General features: G+C 42.4%; 1 protein-coding gene across 1 annotated transcript in view; it reads left to right on the top strand.

Moving 5' to 3' along the window:
- RASAL2 (RAS protein activator like 2) overlaps positions 1-26,738 on the top strand; it is a gene marked incomplete at its 5' end in the record, with an annotated part of 188,534 nt that overhangs the window by 70,365 nt on the left and 91,431 nt on the right. The window contains 2 exons of the mRNA XM_082311672.1: positions 13,632-13,759; positions 22,954-23,080. Of these exons, the coding sequence (XP_082167798.1) occupies positions 13,632-13,759; positions 22,954-23,080 (255 nt within the window). The remainder of the gene's footprint in view (positions 1-13,631; positions 13,760-22,953; positions 23,081-26,738) is intronic.

Here is a 26,738-nt window from a genome sequence, read left to right as displayed (position 1 = left end):
CAGGCCCAGGCTGAATTGAAAACACATATAGCAATCTCTGCTCTGAATAACTTCTGCACGGCTATATAATTTCAAAGAGAACTGCTTTCAGGGTGATGATAGGTTTTGTCTACATCTGTAATGTCTCATTTGTCTTTGGATACCCAACAGCCTTCGCTTTCTTTATTCAGAGATGAGCAAACATGAAGCTGAATGTACTGTTCAATGATCAATGTAAATCATTGTGAAAAATGGAGATCATTATATATGTGTGCATGTATTTTATATTTAGCAAGGTTTTCTAGATTGATTGCTCCTAAACCTAGAGCTTGATGACTCCTATGTGCAGAGAATTCACAAAGAGACAGTCATAGCCCAGGGACAGTGAAGTCTGGTCACTGATGGATAAAATAAAATTCAAGCCTGTTTGCATTTTAATGGATTTTAATCACATGAGATTTTGGGAAAGAAAAAATATATTCCCCCCCCCCCCCCCCCCCCCCCCCCATCATGGTGTCTGCTTCAGGGCTAGCAAAACTGGTCCCAGGTGCCAAGATATCATTGTCAGTTCTCATCCTGTTGTTAAAAGAGGCTTTTACAAATTCAAGGGATGTGCATGATCATCGTTAGTCACTGAGAGCAAAACAAATAGTGCTGGTCTGTAGATGTGGCAAGAAAAGCAGAGCTTAAAGTTTTAGGCAACCTACGTCGTAAGGAGGAAATGAACAAGATGCCATGCATGGTTTTTATCGCCAGAGATTTACAAAAATAAGTTTGACATCCGTCAGGGGCTGGGGGGTAGGGTACCATCCTGCTCTAATCGTGGAAGCAGCACGGTCTGTCTTTAACAAACTGAAACTCTTGAATAAAAGGGAGTTGTTCCCTTAGTCTTTCATTCTTTGGTGCTGCCTCTCATCTGTTTGTCATTTCTGCTGTCTGTGACAAGATCTTCATACATATTTTAAATGTTCTTGCTTTGTACTGCTAGTGTGAACTAGCTCTGCCTGATTCACCGCTCCCTCCTGCTGTCTCTGCTGCTGCAGCCCCATTCATGCTTTATCGGCTGCTGCTTGTTTCCTCTGAAACTCAATTCCCTGTGTGATAATATTGGGTGGAATTTATCCCTCAACCCCCAGAAATAATTTTTGTTCAATAACACCATTGCCAAGACAGCTAAGCAGGGTATTTTGTGATAATACTGTCCTTTAAAAAGAGGGGGGAGGGTGGAGCAGAGAATGTTTAAAATGCTGAGATATTTTATAATGGGCAGAAAATAGAGAAGCTCAAGTTTTTGCCCTGTATTTTCTTTTGTTATGTCACTAAGTGGATGTTTGTGTATGTTTATACTCTGATTTCGTGTGTGTTTTGAAATCTCATTGTACTCGGTGGTGGAAAATTGGCTGCTTAAGTAAAGGCATGTTAAGGACAGCTATCTACAGTAGCTGGAAGGAAATGCTTCTCAAATGTATTGTCCAAGTTGGTTCTAGTTAATAGTCTCTTGGGTACGTGAACTTTCCTTACCTTCTCCACCCATCTTCTGGCGGCAAACAGAATTCTTAGCATTTCTATTTAAAAATAAATAAACTAATAAAAATCAGTGCTGCCCTGTAAATTGTTTCCCAATAGGAGTGAAATGAATTTCAGTAATAACTCATAAAATCACTTGTGTGGGTTAATTATTCCTACCAGGAGGGAACCCCACAAAACAGTAACATAATGCAAATCTCTTCAAACTGGATGAAAATTATTGTATTTATATAAAGATTCTCCTCTCCCTTTCCTCCCGATCTGGTTGGATTTACTGTTACAAAATGCAGTTGTGCAGCGGGACTGCTAATTAGATGTTATCAGGCCTGTTTCTGCAAGGTTGTGACCTATAAATTTCTGTTTAGCATTGCTGTAGGAGAGACATTTTCTCTCCACTGGTTATTTATCCTTATTGGGTTCATTTGTTCTCCTTCTAGGATTTTGGAGATGAGCACCTGTGGCTTTACCCTTCTGATAGAAGGGGGTTTGGATTTGCTGTGGGAGTTTCATGATGTCAGTTTGCAAAACATATGGCAGGGAAAACATTTGGGAACAAGTGTACGTTTCCGCTTAGGGGATTTGTGGCATTAACACTAAGCATCAGATAAATCGGACAAAAAGCAGCATAGTGAATAATGAAAGGTTTGGTCCTCACAAGCTTTATATTTTGCAGGTTTTGGGCAACGTAGCAGGAGTGAGGAGGAAAAACTAAGTTGGCGTGGGCTCTAGGGTGGCGGCGGGTGTTTGGGGTGAGGATGTAGGGTTGCCTTTATTCTTCATAGCCTAGCCTGCTGGAGTGAGAAGGAAACATATTAAGTAGAGGGAAAACCCAGCTGAAGAATACCTGAAATACTGCACCCCAGCTACAGATCCTTTTAATTAGCTAGCCCATCATCAAAGTATACATTAATCATGCTTATTTAGGTTCGCCAAAAGCATAGTAAACCTGCTCCACCTGTTTTGGTGGTGTCTTGGGAGCCTTGATCTCAGCATGGCTAAGATGTCCAAACCAAGCTGGCCTACGAGAATGAATTTCCCCTGACACCGCGTTAGCTTGGCACTTGCAATTTCTCTGCCCTGGCACTGTTATTTCTTCCCATGTTGCCTCTTGCTTTCACAGTTAGTTTCCCTCAACATCATACAGAGTAGGCAAGAAGAAAGAAATAATCTGCTATATTCTGAAATTTCAGAACAAAATTGAGTTTTGATTTGCAAATATTGACATCATGTGGCAATAAGGAGACCAAAGCGCTCTGAGTCATAAGGCTCCTGAGCCTTGATCTGAGCCAGCAACTCAGTGTCCTGCCTTGACCAAATTGGTAGTGGCCTCCTTATGCTTAACCAAAGTGGATTTTTCTCCTGAAGCCAGCTTTCCCTCCCTAAAAACAGGTACAATATCTGGGTTAAATTACAAAGGGCAACTAACCTCATATAACCTTTAACTAAAGGTTAAAGAGTAGAGCTGATAAAAGAGGTATTACAGGTTGTTACCTCGCTGTACTGGATTAAATGTGGGATTCAGATTATTTGCAGTAAGACATCTCTTTGCATAAATCTAAATATGGCTCAGAATCCCCATTGCATTTATGTAAGATCTGGTCTCCTTCCTCTGAAGTTTTGTGTCTGAACCATCTTTAAAGGATGAAAAAAGTCCAGTCCTTTGTATGTTAGCATTGCATTACTGAAATGCATGAAGACTTTTCAGACATTAGGGAGAAAAATGGAATGAGGAGTGTTCTGATGCTTTTGTATGGGGTTTTGTTTTTAAGTAGGTCAAATCAACTAACTGGTGTGTAATAGCTGGTTCCAGGTTTGTCTGAAAACATTTTGAAGATGCCAGAAGGAAGCAGAGTGGGTCTTTTTAAATAGCATGGGGAGTACTGGAGGGCTTCTTTTACATTATATTTGAATCCCTTGAGGTGGTCCCTTACTAAGTCATTTGTTTTAAGTGGTTAAAATAAGAAAGCTAAGTTTAGCCTATATACCTGAATGACCTGGATAATATGTAAAAAAACTGCACATCATTGTACTAGATTTTAGTGTCCTGTGAACTCTCTCTTCGACAAGGGAAATAAATTCGTTTGTCTGAGACATCAGCGGTGGTCAGAACTCCTATATTCTCTTTTCCCAAAAGCCTGTTGAGGCAAAAAAAACCCAACCCAAAAGAAGCCCCTAATCACTTGTGTGTACTCAGACTTCGAGAACCGTTCAGGTTGAAAATAGCTAAAAGAGCACAGCAGGAACCGGCTGTGCAGTGATGGCAGGGTGACCAAGCATTTAAAACTCCTAGGTATGAGAGAACATCACTTAAAGCTTTGTGATTTATTTTATTCTTTATTTTTCCTTTATTCTTCTCTCTCATCATGAAAATCACCACACACGAGTAGGGTTGTTTTTCAAACCACGGAGGCTGTGTTTCTGTAGAGGTAGGTTTAAGGGAAGGGGAATTCAGCAATCCTGCCATTACTCTGAGAAATTAAGTTTATGGGCTAAGATTGTTCATATCAGTGACAATGAACATGTCAGTTTTCTTGAAGGAAAGCCAAAGACGAAAGCTTCTAAAAGAAACAGCCTGCATGGTGTAATTCAAACTGCACGTGAAAGCCTGAAAGGCAGCGTGTTTGTCTTTCAGTTGTTCATCTTCAACTTGTTGTGGTCCCTATCTCATCCACAGAAATGCTTCCCTACCTTTGCTGTTCCCATACCTCCCTCCCTTTAGCTGGCAGAAGGCAGGAAAATGGTCTTGCTCTCTTGAAACCAGTCTGTGACCGATGAATGTCAGCTGGTTGCCTCGTTGGCAAGGGTCGGGGGTAAAGCTGGTGGGGGCAGAACCTTTGGTAATGGTGCTTTTGCCAAGCTCCGATGCACTAGTTGTGGTACACGTATGTTTAGCTTTGACCGCAAGTGCGCTAGTACACTTTTTTGTGCGCCCAAAAAATGTGCAGGAGCTGAGCAGCATTTGCTTTTAAATCCTTTTGGTTTGGTTTTTTTTTTTTCTTCACAGCTGCCTTGGGCCAAGGCCCTTTTTAAGTTCAGGATGCTTTTCCTCTAGTCTTCTTCCTGCACTGCTGCAAAGAATAAAGAATTAAGAGGGAACAGCCCAGTCTGGATGCTCGGTGCCGAAGAGGCTGTAAGATGGAGAGTAGGGGTTGGTGAGAGCAAGCATTACAGAGAAAAGAACAGGGGGAAGGGTATAGAGCTGGGTAAGAAAAGGATCGTGCATAAATTAAGAGGAAAAACCACAGATTTTTTTCTCCCACAAATAATTAACTTTTCAGCTATTCTCCATTTTCTGCTTCCTAAACCTCTCACGAAAGCCTCCCCTTGCTTTGGGGAGAAGTGTCACTTGAGAATCTTCTCAGAACTTGGCAGCTATGTAATAGGGGCATGTAATCTTTTATAATCCTCTCTACAGGTTTGTAATAACCATTTCTGTTGTGAGATTCCAAAGTGTTTTGTAGGCCAAGTGGGAATTTAACTGTGAGGGAAAAAATGTACTTAATATTCAGGAGCAAAGATGAGTGGTCCTGGGCAGGGAACGAGAACTGAATAAGAAGGAAGGAAAACCTGCTTAGTATTGTAGGAAGGGTCACAGCAATGGCTTTGACAACTGCGGGTTCTTTGAAATCCTAGGTATCCTGGGAACCAAATTGGTTTTTACACAGATAGCAGCGACTGTTCTGGTGATGTCATGAGATTTACAAGGCTGCACAATGAGCTGCTTGTTCGCAGGCGTGCACGGGAGGCTGGGCTGAGCATGAAGCGCACCTGCGTGTTTTGTAAGGTCCCCACCTTGATTGGGTTGTGTTTTCTGGTTCCACTTGTTGAGCTACGAAGTGCACAGATGATTGCACGATTTGAGGTTGCTGGCACTGATCCATTCAAGAAGGTCTGATGTCTCCTGATAGACACATCTTTCACGCTGTCTCTCACGAACCTGGCTGGGTACAGACCATGAGAACAGGGACAGAGAGAGAGGCGCAGCCGAGGGAAGCAAGGATCAATTACCCTTTGTAAGTTTAGCAATCGGCTATGCAGCACATAAGAAGCTTAGAGGAGCTCAGCAGTGTTCAAGCTAATTGGCAGCTTTAAACTGCTATTAAGAGCTCCCACACCTTTTGCTCAAAGAAGCTGCACGGTGACAGCAAGCTGGTGCAACTTTCTGCTTTCTAATCAGAATTACCCTGCTAGGCCAATTTTAGCTTTATGCCTAATTTTTGCTTCTGCTGCTAGCTCCTTAGCTCTCATTTTTTAGGACTTTGCAAGAAAGCTCAAGACTGTTGGCACACTCAGCATCTGCTCGCTAAACTACTCGTAAGATTTTAAGACTTGCGGTTTCTTTTTTGGAACGACTCCATGATTTTCCCTTTTGAAAAGAAAATCTCGGTGAAACTGCTCGCATGGTTGTGGCCTAACTGAATTTGTGCTCTCGAGCTTCCGCAGAGCGCTTGGGTACCAGGGAACACTGAGCCCTTTTAGCAAACATTGGGGGCTGAGGGTGGTAAATGTGTTAGCACAGGTCTTGCGATAGGTTTAGTTTTTGAATTGCATGTGTTATGGGGAAATGAGAGGGGAAATCTTGGCTGATCTCTGCCATAGTCTCAGCCTTGGTGTGAAAACTACTAAGCTTTTGATAGGCAAAGTGGTGACGTTGCAAGTATAGGGCAGATGTGCTGACTTGGGACCAAGTTAAATTGGCAGAGCCGTCTGGGAGCTCAGCTGGGAGAGTGAGCCTGCTGTACCTTGCTTGCTGCCGGCCGTCTCTTGTACAAACAAGTCAAATCTCTCCTAGGGAAGGAATGAAGGGGTGGGAATGATGTCAGCAACTGAGAGGAGAGGCAGCAAAAGCTCATCCTTCTGGGAGGTGCCAGGTTTGTTGAACAGTAGCGTTCTATATTTTGTCTCCTGCTGGTTGCGAAGGAGACGGCCCTTGGCTGGCTATTAGGTATTCGCTTATCTGATGGCTTAGCCCTTTCCACATAAAATAGCTCCTTACAAGTTTTGTGCAGATAATCTGTAGGAAATTCAAGAATTTGGCTGGTAGCTCTGGCCTAGTGGACAACACGTTGATGCCTGCTCTTCCAGCTTCAAAGGTTAGTCTTGCTTTCCCTGTGAGGCAAGACTGCCGCATGTGAGAAATTCAGAGCAGAAAGGTGACTCTTCTCCCACCCCATCACAGATTTCATCAAAGCTTTCCAGCAACTGGTGGAAAAAAGCGGTGCCCTTATCTGTTTGCAGAAGACATGCACAGTCCTCATTCAAAGGAGGGAAAAAACCTTGAAACCTTATCCATAAGCAGTGAGCAGCAGACACCTTCAGACTGCTCATCTCTAAATTTTAAGAGATTCCTTCACCCAGAGTTGGCATACTGATGGTAGGGAAATGGAAGCACACGCAATAAGCATAAAAATTGCCACGATGATATTTCTGTGAGGGTACAGGGCATGAAAACTGCACCTGACTGAACAGTTTTTACATGAATCTGTCTGTGGTTTATGAGGTTCTCCACTGGGATAATGGAAAACCAGTTTTTAGACTGGGCCTGATCACTGCCACTCAATAAAAGAGGAGTGGAAAATTAATAGGTTAGATTGGCAAGATTGGTCTATACTAGAAAAATTAAAGATCTTGTGAAGAATTTGTGTTGCAGTGCCAAATGTGTTGGAGTCTGAGAAAGTCATGGTGCTGGTCATCGCTTGTGCCAGCTTCTAAAATACCATTTTCACCTACTTAAACTTTTTATGGCTTTATTCTGTGCAGAATGGATTTCCCAGGTAGTGTTTTGGCTGTAACCAGTTGGTGTGAGAGCTGTTGAGATCACTGAAATCTGATGGTTTGATTAAGCTTTCTTTACCTCCTACCCATGATATTAGGTTTCCATATAAGAATTTGGTTATCATTGCATGCAGCTGCTGGAGGAGAGCAACTGGATTCAGCGGAATTGAGGGCTAGTCGTTGCACGTGTAACGAAGTTTGTTGAGTGCGGCTATTAAATATAACAGAAAGAATTCACACTAGATACTTACTCTGTAATAACATCCTACATAAATAGCATGCCTCTCATCCCAAAGGATCTGCTCATGCTTTCTACACTTAAAATAACACCTATTTCACCAGAGAGATCTGTTGCTGACCATGAAAATGTAGGTACCTCTTAAGTGAAATGGAGCTGTGCCACACAGTGATGTAGAAAGGCAAGTGAGCAGTGCTGTACAAGGATTAATTAACCCTAGAGCATCATGTTTTCTCTGTAGCATGTGAATGTCAGAGTCACTACACACAGTACTTGCTGAATTTTCCTTATAGTATTATACGATTAGTCATGAGCGTTGTATGTTCTGTGTTGGGACATCGCAGTCGTTGTCTGTACAAACTTGGACGATGAGTGTCCCCTCCTTCTCCCAAGTGAATTTGTGCATCATGGTAGGTTTTCTTTGAAGAGTTGTTTCTGATAGTGTCTTTCTGCAGTCCTGCTTGGGTCAGAAACCATTGCGTATGGCTGGGCGTTGGTTTGAGAAATAAGAAATGTAAACAAAAGCTATATATATCAGCATGAGAGAAAGTGGAAGTTGTCTTGATTGTGCTTTTCCTAGCAGACCCTCAGTAACTGACCTCTGTCATCATCTGCTCTGCATAAACGTTGAGAGATTGTCTCTCTTTTAGCTGAGCCAGTGTTGCTCCGACGCCTGTGCCCGCTCTCAGGGCAGCGGCGCTTGAATTCTCTTTTAAATCCAGATCCTGCAGATCTTCATCTGAATGTCACACAGCTGTCTGAAATAGTTGCAGATACACACAGCTGTATCTCTCATAACTGTGCCATTGCTGTTTATTTTCACTCGTATTAGTGACTTCTTTTGCAGAAATCCTGTCTTATTACAAGATGCAGGTTTAGGGGAACGGAACGTGTTGAGACATGGTGTATTTCCCTTTCTGCCATATCTTTCTCTTGAATCATGAGCTTCATCAGCTTTTAGAGATGGTGTAAGTTTAGTGAAGGACTTTTAATTGCCATTTGTCTTTGAAGCTTCATGTCGATAGTAAGGCTTGAAGTTTCAGCTTCTGTTCAACAGCTCGGTAAACGTTCAAACTGATGATTATTCGAACTGGACTGCGTATTTATGCACAGCTGGGTAGGCTGGGGTACTGACAAGCTCTCAGACGGCAGCGCTTACCTAAAGTTCTCTGAGTCCCGTCTCTATGGTAAGTACATAAAACACCATGGAAACATTGACATTGGGCGAGTAGACCTGTTGTCAAAAGGTGTTAGGGCTCCTACTAATCTCTCTTCAGGGGGAAAAGAAAATCCTCCCTGCATACAAACTTGGCCACTACATTAGTTACTCAGCTGCTTGGCAGCTCCTTATTGGAAATAGTAGGAACAGAATACGGACCCTAATAAAGTTGACAAAAATTTGGCAAGTACTTCAGTAAGCCCTTGATTTCACCATAGGAAGAGCGTGGTTCAAAAAAGGAGCTTTGACACATGCCAGGGGTGCTCTTGTCATCACTGGGATGCAGGTTTAATTTTGCGTTTTTATTGATGGTAGGTAGAGAGTGCTTTTTGGCAAAGAAACTGAGGGCATGAATTTACCTTGAATGTAGTTTTGTTGGCCTGATTTCTGCTAATTCTGTACTTTTCACTAGTCCCGAAAAGGAGAGGAGATGTCCTCCTTCTGGTTGCAGAAGAGCTGTTGGGGACTAAATGACACTGGAGCACTTGTCATCTCTTGGAAATAATTTTCTGATTCTGCCCGTTGCTGGATTTTTGGAAAGTATTCTCCACTTGTGAATGCATTTGGAATTTAAAAAAAAGAATTGTTGCATACTTGCAAAGGAAGATTCAGAAATGTTCCCATCTGATAGCGTTAGTACTACTCCCTAAATACTACTAAACTGCCGTCAGTTTTCATAAAATGTCTTACCCTTTCTGTGGGGATCAACTTGGCACTGGCTGCTTCTTTCCTTGTTCCCTCGCCCTGCACCAGTCAATGCTTTTTTTTGTTGTTATGTGGTTATGGCATAACTGTTCCTCCCCCCCCCCCTTTTAAATAAGCTCTGTAGTTAAAGAATAATAAGGTATAAGTTGTCATTTGGCTGAGATAAAGGGAGCTTTGTGGATATTTATAACATGGCTAATGGTATTTCAGAGCCCCGAGGAAAAACAACTCAGCTTCAAATCTTCAGCTATGTCGGATGTGGCAGGCAGGCAGCGATGCTCTTGGTTCAGCAGGGGAGGATGTACCAAGAAGGGGATTTTTTCCAAGCTGTTACTTAACTGATATTAGCATTTGAAGGCACATAAGGCATGACCTTTAGTCCTGAGTGTAGACTAACTGATCTGCTTGCTTGAATGCCTCATTGTAATGATGCAGAATGGAAAGGATTGCATCAGACCAGAGAAAGAAATCTTCTGTCACCAGAACTTGCATATTTAGGTTTGTGGCTGGATGAGCCCATCCCACACATAATATCTGCAAACTTAGAGCTTTCAGATGCACCTCCCTGATCTGTCCTCCAACTCCTGTCCAAAATTGCATTCATCAGTGAGTTATCCTCCAAAGCACAAGCCTTCTTGTATGAGCTGATAGATGGTAGCCCCAAAGTGAGAAAGGACAGCTCTGACTTTTGGTCTTTCCCAAAAATGTAAGTGGTCCTAGTTACACATGGACTTTTTGCCATTCACTTCCATAGGGATTCAAACAGTGGTGGTAAATTAGTTTTATGGGGCATTAGTGGAAGAGGTCGGTGGGTTTTATTACATTCACATGAAAAGTTGGAGCCAAGAATGTAAAATGAAAACTGAAGATGAAGAGTACCGGAAAGCAGAACAGGGTTTGTGAATCAACCGACTGTATATGTGATACTGTGTAAAGTCCCAAAGAGTCTTCAGTCTAAACTGGTAACATACTTCAGAATAAGTTTTGAAGTTACAGCTGTTGTGAGGGGCTCCGAAGAGGTCAACCACGCAGGAGGGTTAGCTCCTATAGAGAAGTTTCTCCTATAGAGAAATAATTCAAATAGGTGGGACAAATGCACCAAAGCTACGCTGGGATTTTTGTTGCAGCGAGTTTTCTTGTGATGTGTATTCATCATCCACCTAGCTTGCGAGGTGGGCTTGCAGCATCAGGCTTGGGGGGAGGACTGAAGTTATGGGATCTGATACATGAGAAAAACAGCTTGCAACTGCTCCTCTTTGTTGAAGACAGCACTTGGTCAGCCTGCAGGGGTGGTGGGGCTCTGTCCTGACGTGTTCAAAAGGATATCAATACAAACACAAAATATTAATGCTGTGGTGTTCTCTAGTGGTGATTGACAGCTCCAGACACCGAGATGGCATGTTCCTCTGCCAGCAGCCTGTGGAAAGCTGTTCTGACGTAGCCAGCCCACTTGGCAGCAGAGCCGTGGCTGGCCCCCAGTGCCTGATGACTCAGTTAAGTCCTGGAGTTGTTATTGCAGTGGAAGAAGTCGTTCTGTTCTTTAATTCCTTTGTGGAATTAAAGCCCATGGATCGGTTGGATGGTACCCTGCCAAGGCCTGTAGTTAGTAGAAATTATAATGCGAAAATCTTTTGGGGCTGAGCGAGTCGTGACTGTAGATTCTGCGTTGGAGCTAATAGTCTAGAACAGTTTTCTTTTGACATGAGAAAGTCTACTGGCACTTCAAAAGATAGTTTACTTGGTTATCACTCGGCATAGCAGCTGGAGGCACTCTCTTTCTGCTAGCCCACCCACATGAGCAGGACAGGGCACGCCTCCATCCTTTTTTCCCCTCGGTGATGTATCATGTGCTTTCATTACCCAAGAGACGAGATCCCCAGAGTTCTGGTCTTCACATTTCTGTTGCACGCTCGTGCGAGGGGCCCATGGCTTCATCCTCCTTGCTTATCTTCTCTCTGTCAGCCCGTTGCTCATAGGTTTGTCTTGCTTAGGTGCCGGTAGGGTTCATGTGCTGCTGTTTGGGAAACCAAGGTCTAAGCAGGAGCAACAGTGGCATTATTTTGCACCTGGTTAGGTTTTTGGTTGTACATCATGATAAATGGGAGTTGAAGTTGTGCCAGAAATCTACCTGAAGGGTTAATGTCTATAAGATGGACAAATATGTAACTTGTGAGAGGGTCTGTTGTGCTCCAGGAGTTGGCACAAATGCAGTTTTGCTTCACAGAGATTGTGGTGGTTTCCCTTAATTATGCTTACGCCTAAGTAGAGTTTTGGATAATTTTGAGATATGCAGTGTTACTTGTCACTATTGGAAACCGAACTTTGTTAGGAGAGGTAACAGTGTGGAGCCTGATTCTGAATTTAAGCTTCTTCCCTGAATTCTCTTATCTGAAATTAAGGGAGCAAAAGGGTGCCTTTTTTTTTTCTTTTTTTTAATTATTCAAAGTAGTAGGAGCCATGCAGTTGTTGTCTTTTTCTTGCTTAAAGGTATCAGATTACCTGTTTCAAGAATTCTTCTGAATGATTACAAAAATCCTAATGCAACATGAGGTTGAAGTAGGTACTGAGCGCCGTCTTTCAAGTTAATTCTCCAGCTTTAGAAGGTGACACATTCTTTTCAATGCGGAGGCTATTATATGCAGGAAAAGAGCATGAAGATGTTGCAGCTTTTTTAATAATTAGGTGGGATTCGGCATACACAGGGTCTGCAAGGAGTGAAGTCAGTTGGAGGGGTTCGTTACTCAACTTTTAATGCTTGTGTTTGGACTTAGACTCTTCCTTGCGCTGGGAAGGTGTTGGGTGTTTGAGGATTCGCTGGCCTCTAGTGGTGAAGCTGGGTAGAAGCTACAAGAAGCATCTCTGCTTCACTCTGTGCAAGCACTGGGTGAGTTAGTATGTGTACTGAAAGGAAGCAAATGTTACAAAACACTTTGTTTTTGAACACTCCTATTGCCTAATGGACTCCTGTCATAGTTGAAGCAGGTCCTGGACTGCTACGCAGCAAGCCCCTGACAATATCATGATTTTTGTAGTGTCTGTTTTAGACCCCTTAGAGGTAGTTCAGGGACTTGAGGAATCTACAGCGTGTACATTGAGGATGGCTGATTTTTAGATTAATGCAAGTAAAGTGGTATAAAACTAGAGTGCAAGAGAAAACCGAAACTTAATGTTACAAAGCAGCCAGAACTTAATCTCAAAACTTTAGAAAGAGATGACTTGAAACTGTTTTCTAAGTTTGTGTAAATGGTGCTACCCATGGCTCTGTTGCATACACCCCTTGCTTCTTGTAGCACTGAGGGCGTACCTTACTGCTCAGAGGCTTTTTCTGCTTTTGGGCTTGGCTGCTTGCCAGTGAAGTCTGTCTGTCTGCTGTGGTCGTTCGTGTTCTTTCCTTTCCCAGTCTTGGAGAAAGCTTCTTAGTAGTGAGAGGCCCAATGTGATATGTAGCTCAGGCCTGAGAGACTTAAGGGAAATTGATTTTAAAATAAGTTTTAACAGATCAGCACTGGGAGCCAAACAAGTTGGATTTTGTTTTGTTTTGCGGGGTTTGTTGTTGGGTTTTTTTGGGGGGGTTTGTTTGAGTTTTTGTCACTATGGTGGCTGTGGCTAAATGAAAATGCTGGAAGAGTCCTATTTGTCACAACTTAATCAAATATCTTCCCTACCAAGAGATGCTAGTAAGCCCTTCTCAATGAAATGCCCATTCCTTTGAATTTTTCCCTCCCTTCCTGAAGCCTGCCTTCCTTGATCCCCATCTTCCTTCCTATGTCTTTCTGTCCTTAGTCTCAAATAGTCTAGTTTATTAAGATTTAGGGTGCATCCAGGGTGCTACCCATTTAACCACATTTTTGAGAAGGGGGTGGAGGGAAGATGAAGTTTGCATGAGAACTCTTGGTCTTTTCTTTTGATTATATTTCAGTCTTTGTCAAAAAGACATTTATATTCATCTCGAGTATTGCCATTTTTGTAAGTCATGCTATAGATAAATAAGTATTCATAGTGTACCTTACGTAGCGTTCCACATGGGTGCCTCCCAGGATTAGCATTTTGCCTTTTAATATGCTGAAACAGGCACTGCTGAGTACAGATTGCAGTTTTGGTTTTCACCTAGCTGCAGAACCACAAAAGCAAAGAAGGTGGTTAATGACACATGCTAATGATTCTGGCATCGTGGTTTTCTGTTCGCAGATGTGAAAGGACCACCTACACACAGGCTGTCCTGCGGCCAGTCCCCCTACACTGAAACAACAACATGGGAAAGGAAGTACTGCATCTTGACGGACAGCCAGCTGGTGCTGCTCAACAGGGAGAAAGAGGTGAGAGAAGCTCACGTTGGCCACTCAGGATTTACCTTTTGGCCTTTATTGGTAAAACAGGAAGGCAGCTTTTTTAATCTCCCCTTTATTTTGTTCACGAGTTTAGTGAAATGTGTGAAAAGGGGGAAAAGGGGAGCTAACTTATTCTGTGTATGGCTGGCATGGCGTGCACAGTTATAATCTAGCTGGCCCAGATGCTGGCTGCATGGAAGAGGTGACAGCAAACTGTGTGCATCCAAAACTCCCTGATGGAGTTTTACAGCCTGCGTTTAAGTCTGCCACTACATCTTCCTATGTTATTGTTGCTTTTAATGGTAGTTAAAGCCACTACAGCTATGTAAACCTACCTTGTTGCATCAGTGCAGACGTAAAGGTAGGGAAAAGTGCAGTAAAGGTAGAGGAAAAAAGGGTTGGTTTGTGTCTGTATTGGAGTGCTGGGCAGAGGAGGTGTGTGTAGCCTTCACACTGTACAGTCTTCCTTGCTGCAGTCACAAGGTAAATTGAGGCAAAGGTTTGCCCTCTCTCTTCCTAAATGCAGCAAGGAAGATTGGGTGCCCCTTGGCAGGGATACTCAAAGCTATTGCAACCATCTTTGCTTTAATTATAAAATTACTGTGTGTGTGGTGTGTGTGTATATATATAGCATGTAGTACTTGGCATTGTGCCTTGCCATGAAGGTAATGTCAATATGGTTAAAGAATAGGCATGTTTTAGTTGATTGAAACACTGAACAAACAAATGCAGATAAATCCCTTCTCCTAGACTATGCCATGATGTTTTTTCTTGTGATATTTGATGTCTACAGACTGTCATGAATACATGAGCTTTAGAAGCATTTGATAATGCTCCTGGGTTTGGGTTTGTTTGTTTAATTATTCCGCTGCAGATTTACCCTGTTTAAAAATAAATATTTCAGGAGGAGCTATGAAATAGGAATGTTTTCAGATTACTGAAGTAGATTTTATTACTTATAAATGGCCATGAATTTGAGTCTAATACCATGGTTTTCTACATTTGGAGATGACCTGAATTTTGGGGGGGTTTTTTTGTTTGTTTGTTTTTTGTTGTGGGGTTTTTTGGTGTGTTTTTTTGTTTTGTTTTGCTTTCTTGATTCTTTTGAAGCTTCTGTGTATGGCTGTGTACAGGCTGAGAGTATAAGACCTGTTTCTGATGTAGCACTAAATATTATTCATCTTCAGCTATGATCGGGTTTATTTACAAGGGCTGAAAGATTTCCTTGCATAGGGAGAGTAGGAGGAAATGGTTTAGAGAAGGACTTGAGTTATTAGAAGGGAACAACATCAATGCTAATGCGTAGGAGAGGGATCAAACGCAGGGAAAATGGAAGGCCCATATCATGATGTTTGTTTACTATATAATTCTTCTTCTAGTCTGACAGGACTGTCACCTAAGGAATTAAAGTATATACTGAAGAAACTTAAGGGCATGTGAGAATTATTCTTAAAACTACTGTACCAGCACAGCTGGGCTAAAAGGATGCATCTCATTAAAGAAATGTAATTGAAAACACCACTGCCTCATATCACAAATAATTATTTGAAGGTGGTAATTATGCACTTACGGGTTCTTAATTTCTCCTACCACATACAGTTAAAAGCATTTTGCTGGGAGTAAGATGAATCTTTTGCTTAGATCCTGAGGAGTAAATATGGGAAGTCTGATGTGTCGCTGGTCTATTAAGTCATTATATACTATGTTTAAATACACTCTGTTTTTTGTCAGAAGCTGGAGAAATTCAATATCAGGCTATACAGAGCCTGGGTTTTAAGTATAGCAGTTACCCAAAAAGTTGAGCAGTAGAGTAAATCTTTGCAGCGTGCTCTTAAAGGAGCCTGCCTGCCCTATCGCTATGAGAAATAACTTGTTTTGGGAAATGCTGCATGCAGATGGGCCAAGCAGACATGCCTCTGGTGCAGGTGTGACTCCACATGCTGATAATGTGATTTGTTTCAGAAGCTAGTAGCTGGAGTCAGATTTGCCATTCTTATTTTAAAGTCATTTGGGACTACTGTAAGTGAAAGGAAAAAGGGAACTCCTTGCAGAGTTATGAGTACCCTGTAGGAGAATAAAAGGTTGTTTTAATTGAGCTTCTGAGTCTGTACACATGGCAGTGTACATACGAGCCCTTAAAGAAACACAAAACATATAGGAGTGGAACTGCTAATTAAGAGACACAGAGCTGATACTCTGGGTTTGCACCACCTTCTAATTTTTCTGAAATAGAAGTATCCCTTGTAGCTTTCATGAGGAAGGGAAGGGGAGGCAACTCGGTTAAATTTTACTTGGCAAGTTGTTCAGAGTTGAAAGAGGCTCTATGAAATGTGATCTAGAAATAAGAGTGAACAAAGGCCTAAGGCAGCAATGGGGAGAGATGCTTGGGAAAGAGCATAATGATTGAAAAGTATGTAGGAGGGGAATCGAAAAAAGCCCATGGGTGGGACCACAGGTACAGGAAGCCTAAGCAAAAGGCCAGGTGAATGAGGAAGAGGGAGGTTACTTAAAGAAGAAAATTGAAGATTACGTTTAGAGTAAAATTATTGGAAAGGTGATGCTGGAGAAGGTTTTTTGTTACCCCAAAATGAGGTGAGATAGGCAACGGGAAACTTGAAGATGGAGAGGTTCCTGCTCTGAACGTGGAACTTGCTGATAGAGCAGGTAGGTCAGAATTTCTTTGGACTGCTGAAGAGGATCTTGGAAACGATGTGAGGGACAGAACGATGCCCATCAGTAAGGGGGTGGCTGTGGGGGAAGAAGGAAGAGATGTTAACAGCAGAGTGCCCTTGCAGCTGAAAGGGAGCACTTGCATCATTGCAAGGCTGGTGTAATTTGAAAGCTGTAAGTCTGAAGCGTCTCATTTTATTCTCTGTGCATCTGCTTTGTTACTTCATGGAATAAAAATCCAAGAAGCTCAGCCCGTGTGAAATTGAAAGGGAACAGAAATGTTTGATGTTTATAATACGTTGTAAAATCATTATGCAAGTATGTATGTCAAAGCCAAAAAGTAGGGAAACATACGCAAAATGCGAACAGGTAAATGAAAGATGTATTTATTGTTTCAGGTATAATGCTAAGTTTGGTTTCTTTCAGTTAATAGGGTTAAAATACAGCATTATGAATTGAACAGATTAAGACTGAGGAAACAGTACAGAAATAAACAGAGTAGTAAGAAAACTCTTTTCTTACAACATCCCACCACTATGGATTTATTGCCAAGGCAGTTTGCATAGAGTATGTGCAAGAGAGATTTTGCGCTGTGCAAGCACAAGAGTAGGTTGGAAATTGGAGAATTTCGAGGCACAACTTGATCCAAAAATATCTGTAATTACTTAGACAAAAATAGTCTGACGGTATCACCTTGTGCAGTGTAGAAAAATATTAATTACTTGACACCTTGTCAACTTTATAAAATGAAAATAGGTGAGACTGAAGAATGAAGATTATTAATGAAGGGAAGAGATTGATGCCCAAAAAGTAAGTAGAAAGAAAATGAATCCCTGTTGGGACATGAGAGATGACTTAGCAAATGAGGAGTCATGAGTGACAGGAGATGTGCAATTACTACAACATATCACGTTGTGGTAATATCTAGCAGCATCTTCCAAGACAAGGAGAACAGGTCTAGATTGATTCACTTACAAATCAGGTATTTTTTTCTACAAGGAAGACAGTTTCCCACTGTCAGGAAGGTGTAGATATTTTCATCGTTTGTGAAACCTGTTCCATAGGGTAAGAGATATGAGGGGACAGTAAAAACATCTGCAAAATCAGTGCCTTTTGAACAGGGAAAGGGAATGAGTTAGTGTTTATGAGGAGCGGTTTCAGATAGATAATCCATTGCATAGCACTTTCATGAGGTGTGTGACAAATGGCTGCATCTGGTTTTGGGCTGCTTTTAGTTAGTCTTTGTAACTTGGCTGCTGTCCTGCAGAATCTTTTAATTTTGTGTTCAGCTGGAAATGAAGATGAAGAACACTTTTCACTGTGTTAGTCTCTTCCTTTTTCCTCCCTGCACCCAAACCCTCGTCTTTCTTCTTGGGTTTAGAGGTGTTTTTAATCAAGGGCAAAGGATAGTACAGACCTACATTCACTGTGACAAGATCTGCTACTTATTGGTGCTGGTGAGAGAGTCCAGCAGCAGGACACCTCTGATGTATTTTCCTACTCTTCCATCTCCTGTGATTGACACCAGTAGTGGAGCGACAGCGATGCTTCCAAAAGAAAACAGCAAGAGCAAACACTGGTGCATGGGGCCCCAGAGGAGGTTCTTCAGAAATGCCCTCTGCCATTCTCAAAAGACTTGTCACAGTGGCATCTTACAGGAAATATGTTTTACCTGTAAATAGGAGTTCGTCAAAGCTGAACCCAGTCATAAGAAAAGATTTCCTTCAATTCCCAAATGAATTTAATAACTTATTTTCCAAAAGCCCAAAGAAATGTTTGTTGTCGGCATTTTTGAAGTGGATTTTTATGTCAAAATTTTAGCCAGCTTCTAACTTTCTTGAGGAAGGTAAAAATTAAAATTAATTATTTAACTGTTTTTTGACATGATTCCAAACTTCCTGACTGTTAGTTCAGAAGAGGTTGCAAGTTCTCTAGTTTTTATCGTGAATCAATCTTTCCAGTCTCAAAAAATTGATCTACAATGAAGAAACTTTTTTTCCTACTTCTTCTTTTTAAAAGAGCCAAGCTCAGTTTGTCTTGAAGAGACATTAAATGCTTGTAAAGCTTTTACTCCTGTTTCTTCTGAAATCTCTTCATCAGCAAACTAATAGAAATTCCAAATATAGGCTTTTTATACTTAAAAAGCATGTTCAGCGTCAGGTGAGCTGTGATGCTATTCAAGAGTTTAGAGTCTGAGCTCTGAACCTGTCCTCGTTAAATTGTGAAATTTGCCAGTGAAACATGGCCTGTGATCAAAATTGTCAAGATTGCCAAAATTATCAGCATTTGGACTGTCCCTACATACCTTCTTGTCCCAGAGTTACACTGCTGAGAGTTCAGCCCTGAACCAGCAGCTTCAGCACGTCATCTCAGGGTCAGATGATTCCCAGGTTGGTGAAGTCTCAGCAGGGCAAAGAACAGGATAACAAAGCTGGATGGACCAAAAAAAAAAAAAAAAGAGCTGAAAGCCTAAATTGCCATTCAAGTCCTGGCTCTGCAAGACTTTGTCATTCTCTTCAATCCTTTGCTGAGCTGCTTGCTGGAATGGCAGGGGCTGGAGGAGGGTCGGGAAGGTTGTGGATGTCTGGCTTGGTATTTACGTGGCATTTAGCTGTGCACTTGCTTGTTTCGGTGCCACCCCCTCTGTCAATCCGTTTGACCCACCACAGAGCAGTTTATATATCTGTTTAAAAACATGCCCAGCCCCAAGAGATGTAGAGCTGCTGACCAAGCTCATTTTGCATGTTCATAAAGCTGTATTTTTAATAGCAGGTTGATTTTACGCTGAGCAATATATACTGGTCCCGCAGTCTTGGAGTTAGTTCTTTTTTGTCAATATAGACTGAGACTATGGTTTTGGAGGAGGGTTACTTAAAATAACACAGCACTTTTAAGTCAGACTTAAGGGGGGGGATCTTTTTTACCTACTTCGTTACTTTAATCTTGTCCATGAAATTGTGGGATGTTTGTATATTCTCTGGTGTAGATCAAGCTATGTATCATTAAAATGTTGTTCCTTATACAGTTTATAGAATTATTGAGTGAAATAAACAGTGTCAGGTTTTTCTCAAGCCACTATAAAAACGCTAACAAATGCAGTCTTTTGCTGGTATGGACTAGATAAACGTAGCTACACCGATGAACCTCTTTTAGTGTGCAGCCTAACCATGTTTTCCTAGTCTCGGCAAATGTTAAGTACAAAAGGCTAAGTGACCCAGAATTAGGACCTGAGCTCTCAGACAGTCTTCCTGTTAATGGCTGAGTTCCTCTTTGAAGATAAATCCTATCTCTGGTATGCAGAAGTAGATTTGCTTTTGACACCGACTCCGGTGTACTGCAGCCTGTTTGCTTTTCCCAAGGACACAAAGGACAGCGTGGCCTCAATCACCATTCTCCTCCTCACCCTCGGCAGCAAGTCAGTACATCCATAGCGTCCTCTTGGCTATCGTCGCTGTTCTTATATACGCTGTTGTCAGGGCGGTAGTAGTGCTTTTTTTGTGTCAGTGCATTAAAAGAATGTTTCTGTCATCCCCTGTCCAAAAGCGCACGCAGGTACTGAGGAAGTATACTTGAAAGAAAAGGGACTATACTCATTTCTCAGTTAAAAAAAATCTAATAGTGGCAAAATCTACCCCGCAGGAGCTGTTTTGGTATAGAGCTAGCAGTTAGGTGTAGGTGCAACAAGTTCACTGAGGAAGGAGGAGCACAGGGTGGTAGTTGGATGCTTTTAAGGTGTGCTGAAGCAGGTGCGTGGTATGACTGGTAATAGCTGTTCTGGCAATACGGCTTGCATCACCCCACCAAAAAATGCTCTGAAGGAAATCAGGAGAGGCAGAAGAGGTGGCGGAGCAGAAGAGCGTTTAGAAGGAAATACGACTAAATGGAGACTAAATTCAGATGGAAACTGAAAATCTAATATGTGATCTTGATTGAATGAATGTGGCATAAACTAACAAAATTAGTCTCTGCTTCCACTTCCTAATGTGCTCTCGCACGGAGATTGTTTGACAAAGGAGCTGCTGTAAAAATCTACCCGCAAAGAAAGTAGCCTTAACAGAATAACCACTAGGGATTTGGGGAACTTGTTTTGAAAAATGAGCACTGTTTGAAGGAGACAAATAGACTAGCGTAGTAATAAATAGCATTAAAAAATGACCTTAAGAGAATGCTAAGTGCTTAAAAGTCAGGAAATGCCAGAACTAGTTTGTGAGAGCCATTGTAGTGCAGCCTGTTTCTAAAATAGTACAGTATCTTGTACATCTTTTACAACCTTCAGTACAAGTGAATAATATCTTTTTGTTTGCTATTAATACTCAGTTTTCAGAGATGATTGAAGATGTGAAAGGATAAGCAGCACAGGAAATATGACAGGGGCTGCTATTCCTTTAGCTGCGAGCTGTCTTTTACGTAGCTGTATGAAAATAAATTGCCATATTGCGTGTATCGCAGTTGTACTGTTGAAGCCAATGTCCTCATCAAAAGCGTGCTGAAATGTTTTGGGCACTGAGGGATTGTGCCTGCCTCCAACCCCTGGATGCTGCATCTCTCCTTCATCCCCAGGGTTTCTTCCAACTGTTGAATATAAGGGCTTAAGGTGGCCCCACCAAGTTACAGGTTCCAGATACGGTAACAGACACCAGACCAACAGCTTTAGGGATGAACAATTTATCTCTAAATAACATTGTGGTAACAAATACAGATCAGGAGTACAGTTATCTGGGTTGTTACAACAAGAAATGCAGTGAGTCAGTAGCACCATTATCCAGGTTGAAAAGACAGCAAATCCAGTAATTCACCAATACTGAACTGAACTTAAGATCTGAGCATGCAAAGACCTACAAAACTGTGGCCATAACCATGATTATCAGGCGGGCCAGCAGGAAGCAGGGCATGGCTTCCTCAGACGAGTGACTCGTACCAGCCAGTGGGCTCAGGGAATTCCCAGTTCCCTGACTGGGGTGTCCTCTTGTTGAGACATGGAAGCACTATCTGGACTAGTTAATCAGCCATCACATCCCACCTCTGGCCCCCCTCTGTGCCAGTTCTTTGGGGTGCATGGGGCCCAGAAATACTGTATAAGGCAGTACTGGCCCCAGGTGCCCACCCCTTGGTAGTGACTCAGTCGAGGAAACAATGGTTGCCATGGGCCAAGACCCTGTTTGGTTTGGTTCCGGCGATACGTTTATCCCTTGCAGTCTCCATCTTTGGTGACCAGCCTTTCACTAGCTTGAAGGATCTTTGCTGTCTTTTGTCTTTTGAACCTCTTCAGAACAATGTGTATGTTCTTCAGAAGGGTAGAGTGAAAGATGTTTTCCTGCTGCTGGAAGCATTGTCTTCCTTCTGCTAGAAGGGTATCTCCTGCGGACTGGGGCGATCCGAATTTCACCTCTGTTGAGCAGGTAGCTGTCTGAAGTTTTTGTCTGTCTGCCTTTCTAGACACAGAGTAACTGATGCTTGAATTAACCCATGCTGATCACATAAACATAATCAGGATCCACAAAGGTGTGCCTATAAATTCATAAAGTAGTTGGGTTCTCTTCCTCATCTTCCAAATCCCTTTGTACATTTTTTTGGGATTGGATTAGGAGTACGTCAGGCTCGTTTCTCGTTCCCAGACATATGTGCTGTTGGACAAAGAGACTGTATCACGTGGGCTCTTCTAGGGCTCTTGGCTGTTGTCTAAATGCCTTGCAGCTGTAGTGATAGGTAGCACAATTTACCACTTTTTTTTCCAGCATAAGCACCTCTCTAGCAAAATGTAGTCATCCAGGCAGGTGTTTAAAGGCAAGGTTAGGGGGGAGCAAAGCCTGAGGGGTCAAGTTCTGCTAAAATTTCAGAAGAGAAACAAGATCTTTAGACATTCGGTACTTTTAAAGAGAGTTAGTGTACAGAATTTTATTACTATGAAATAGTGAGAACCCCAAGCCTTTCCTAGAGCCTTCCAAGGTCCCGCTTTTAGGGTGAGTTTGACTTAATCATAGAAGGCATCCCCTTTCTCCATGCACCCAATACAACCAGCCAAATGTCCGTTTTTCTCTGACATGCTGTAGCTGATCACTGAATATGTGCTGAGACTGCAAAAATGCTTTTGCAATCTCAGAGTTTCACATGTAGCCATCTGATCAGCAGCTTCTGCCTGACTCTCCCAGTGTGGAAGCGTGCAAGGCAGGGTGGCAATGGGTCCGGCATTGGAGAACCAGTTTCGAAAGGCAGGACTGCCTTGTTAGTCAGATAGGTCAGCTGTGTTGTGACTTGATACCTCTGGAGTGCGGGTTGCTGCACACCTGCATGCAGCCCTCTCCGGGCTGCACACCCGTCTGCATGCACTAACGCTCCTTACTGCTGCAGCGCTTTCCTGGTGAGCCTCCGGAATTTCGTGGTAAGGGCGGGCATGCCGAACTGTGTCTGAAAGTTATTACCGGATGAGTAGAAAATTAAGTTCTTATCAAGATGGCATATTCACAGCGTGGCCCAGTGGCAGATTAACAGCTATCGGCATCCTTTTTATGCAGGTGCCTATCGATGGGGTCCAGGAGCCGCAGGCGGATGCTACCAAAGGGCGCTGCCTGCGCCGGACGGTGAGCGTCCCCTCCGAGGGCCAATTCCCCGAGTACCCGCCAGAGGGGGCCGCCAAACTAGGTAAGTCGAAATCTCGGCCACAACAAATTGATTTTAATTTATAGCTGCAAGCTGTATCAGAGGGCACTGCTTCCCGGGCAGCGTCCTTTGCAAAGGAGCCTGCTGAGGTGGGTAGCATCGCAGCAAAGTGGTGGCGGAGGTCGTGCGACCGTGGCGTTGTTTATAAATGCCTGCCAGCAAAATGACTTCCGAACACCAGGATTTATCCAAACGTCAGTGAGGTTATTATGGGGTACCAGAGAAGCTGGGCTGTTGCTGCGCATGGGAAGGTTTGTAGCTGTGTTTTGTAAGATTACTAGACAGCCCTGGGATTTAGAACTGAGAGCTGCTGAACACAGGTCAATAGGAATGCAGCTTTTACAGATAGCTGTAAGTGGTTCCCGCTCGTTTTTAGAACTGTTACGTGGTTATGTTTTACCTCACTTTGAGTCTCTCTGGAATTTCCTTTGCTTCATATTTTCATAACAAGTACTGGATAACAGGTTTTTCTGTGACTTACCTCATGTCTGTTCAGGGTGCAGTTCCTAAAAGAACCAGCCAACTGCTGTTGGCTGTAATGATACATGTTGAAATGTAGGGAAAGCAAAAGAAAGGGCAGGTATTAAAATGACAGACAAAAGCTCTGTTGCAGTAGTTTCCCAAGTCCAGATTTGGCCCCCCTCTTTATTCCACCCCACCTGTGGTTCCATAAAGAGATTCATTCCAACTCCTTTCAGAAGAAAGGAAGAGTGAAAGGAGGCAGCAACCACACACAAGTGAACTCTTCTTTCTATTCCCAACCTACGCAAGAAGCTTTCCTTGGCATAGGCTGATAGGATCTAGGAGCAATTCTTCCTTAGTTCAGCTGTAAAAAATATCAATCCTGGGAGAGAGTGAGCGATGAGGAAAAAAGTAACATCCATCTCTAAACAGTAAAGCAGCCTTGATAACATCGTTATCAAAGGTGAAGAGCAGGTAAGGTATTTTTCGTTTCACAGGCTCAGCTAGTTTTTATGCCAAAGAATTTTATTCTGTGAGTATACTGCACACAAGTCATTAAAATCCCACTCTTCTAGATAGTTAATTAACACATTGCAACTGTAGTACTTATTTATTTGTACTTGCCAATAGCACTACTTCACTCTTCCTTATTTGAGGAAGGCCGATAGGGTACTTTTTTTTTCGATTTGTTTGATTCCTGGATTAGAAGTCTGAAAAGAAACAGGGCAGGTTGGGTTTTAGGAGGGAAAACTGCAAAATACTTGGGGATGAGTGACGTAAACAGAACCCCTATTGGATTTGTTTGTGGCATTTCAAATGCAGCTCTAAATGAAGATCTTGTTTTGCCAGATGAAGAAATATTCATTCCTGTTTGGAACTAAAACTAGTATTAAACATATTTATACAGTGTTATAGGCAAAGTACTTACTCCAGGTGTGTGGCTAGTGAGATGAATGAAGAATCATATTGCAGCCAGTCTGCACTAGGCAATGAATATTATTTGCAGCTTTGCGCGCTAGAAAGACCTTTAAAATCTAGGATTTAATTGCCTTCTTTTTCTATACCATGTGCAAAAATGTGTAGAAGAATTTCTAGACTTTGCTGAGCATCTGAATAGCTGGAAATCCCAGTATTAGGTTTTTTAATTTAAATTGTAAACCTTGTAACCTTTTTTTTTTTTTTTTTTTTTTTAAATTGCCATACAGAATAGATGACTGTGTTATTTGGGTATATGCATTACTATGTATTTTGCTACAATTTTAGATGCATGTGGCATCTTGTAGTGTGCTACTTGATGGACGCCTGACAAGAATATGTTAAAAGTACAACTCATATCCACGGGGTCTTTTCCATATGAGAGCTGCAACTGTAGTGAATATAGATGTCACAAAGTGTGTAGCTAAAGGAAGCGGGCATGCGGTGGGAGGGGAAGAAGAAAGGCACGAGCTGGAGAAAAATTGAGCAGTGCCCATACTGTGAGGAAAGATGAGGGTAAGTGGGAGGGAAGGTTATATATAATCTCTGATTGCAGTGCCCTAGGTAGTTCCCTTGTTTTCACATCCTGGTTAGAAATGTCTCTTAGCATGATTACAGAATTCCTGCTAATGGAAAAAAGTAGGTTCGTAGAGAGCAGTGGGAATAGCTTTGTGTCAAGATGTTGAGCCAGAGGACAAACCAGTGAAGGAAACCATTGAACATCTTTATAAAGAGAAAGAAACGGATGGTGGCAGCCAGAATGTATCACCAGCAGTACAGATAACAACTGGACTAAAATAGATTCAGAATGGACACCAAAAGCTGAAAGGCGCAGCAGAGGCAGCTAAAATATCTAGTAGAGAAATTGCTATGCAGAGCTGATAAGAATATCTAGCTTGTCCTAGGGAATCATGTGCATAACATGGCAATAGCAGGAGTTGCATCTTATGATATCTGAAATTGCTACTTGCAGATGAACTCCTTAGTGGCTGGCTCTAGTGCAGAGGTTAAGGCATAGCAATGGCATTTGTTTTTTTCCCTAACTAAGGTTGCCATACTGCTTTTGTGATTTATTGATTTAAGGGGGGGGGGCGGGGGGGGGGCGGGAATCAGGTGATGATGGAACTCTTTTGCCTCTGTAGCACTACAGTTGCACCTTGTATGAAATGTCAGGAGTATCCTATGAGGTCAGTCTTTGTTAATGGAGCAGTTGGAACAGCGCATGTTCTTCAGGGGCTCTGCATAATCAGCAGCAGTACCCGTTCTGCAAATTTTTGTGGCATTCTTTATAGTATTGCGCACACATCCTTGTAGCACCATTCCTAGGAAGTGTGTGGGAGAGAAACTACCTGTGTTACAGCTGAGAAGTTGAAGGAAGAGATGTGTACCTCACCAAAGGTCAACATTAAGTCAAGTGTGCTTTACCCAAGGGCTGTTGTAGTCATTCTTGCCATCTCTTTCGTTTTTACCCTTGCTGCAGGGTTGGCTCAGCTGTTTGTGAGGCAGCTGCTGAACCACCGTGGTTTACAGTCCCATGTACTAAGATAGACACCAATTTCCACATACTTCATTACAGTAAGCTGTAATTTGTGGTGGTTCAGCAGCTGCTAGAAGAGCAGCTGAGCCATCCCTTCTGTGCATGCAGAAACCACTGCAGTCACCCTCGAATGAGAGCCGGAGGGGTGGACACAAAGATAAAACACAAGATAGAAAGTGACTTGTTTAAACAGTGAAAACTAATAAAATAATTTAAAAACTGTGACTGCAGAGGACACTCACCATCTACTGCTAGCTTAGGAGCTTGCCTTCTGCTTGCAGAGAGTGGAGAGGTTGTTTCTAATGTTGAAATTCTTAATTCCTATCTGGAAGGTACACTCTACACAGAGTCGTGTCAGCAAGCCATCCGTTAAATATATGCCATGAAATTTCCTTGGTACGTAATCTGTATCATTGTAGTAATACCTCTCTGTGAGTGAATAGGTACACTCTAAATATGTCATTTACTTGCTAGGATTTCATCTTGGCAGCGCTTATTCAGAGGTGCTTCCATTCAGGGAAGCTAAAAATGTAGCTGTAATTTCTCCCTAACTCCAGTGTGACAGCCTCTTTCCTTCTTCTTTCAAGCGTTACTTTCAGTGGGCTAATTATGTTATGAAGTGTGATATAGGCCCTGGAGACCAGCACCTAAATGGTTGTAGGAAGA

Source organism: Platalea leucorodia (genome assembly GCF_965183815.1).
Source record: "Platalea leucorodia genome assembly, chromosome: 5".
In the NCBI taxonomy this organism is placed as follows: Eukaryota; Metazoa; Chordata; class Aves; order Pelecaniformes; family Threskiornithidae; genus Platalea; species Platalea leucorodia.
The sequence above is the reverse complement of the archived record's forward strand: the minus strand, read 5'-3'. Positions and strand labels throughout refer to the sequence as shown.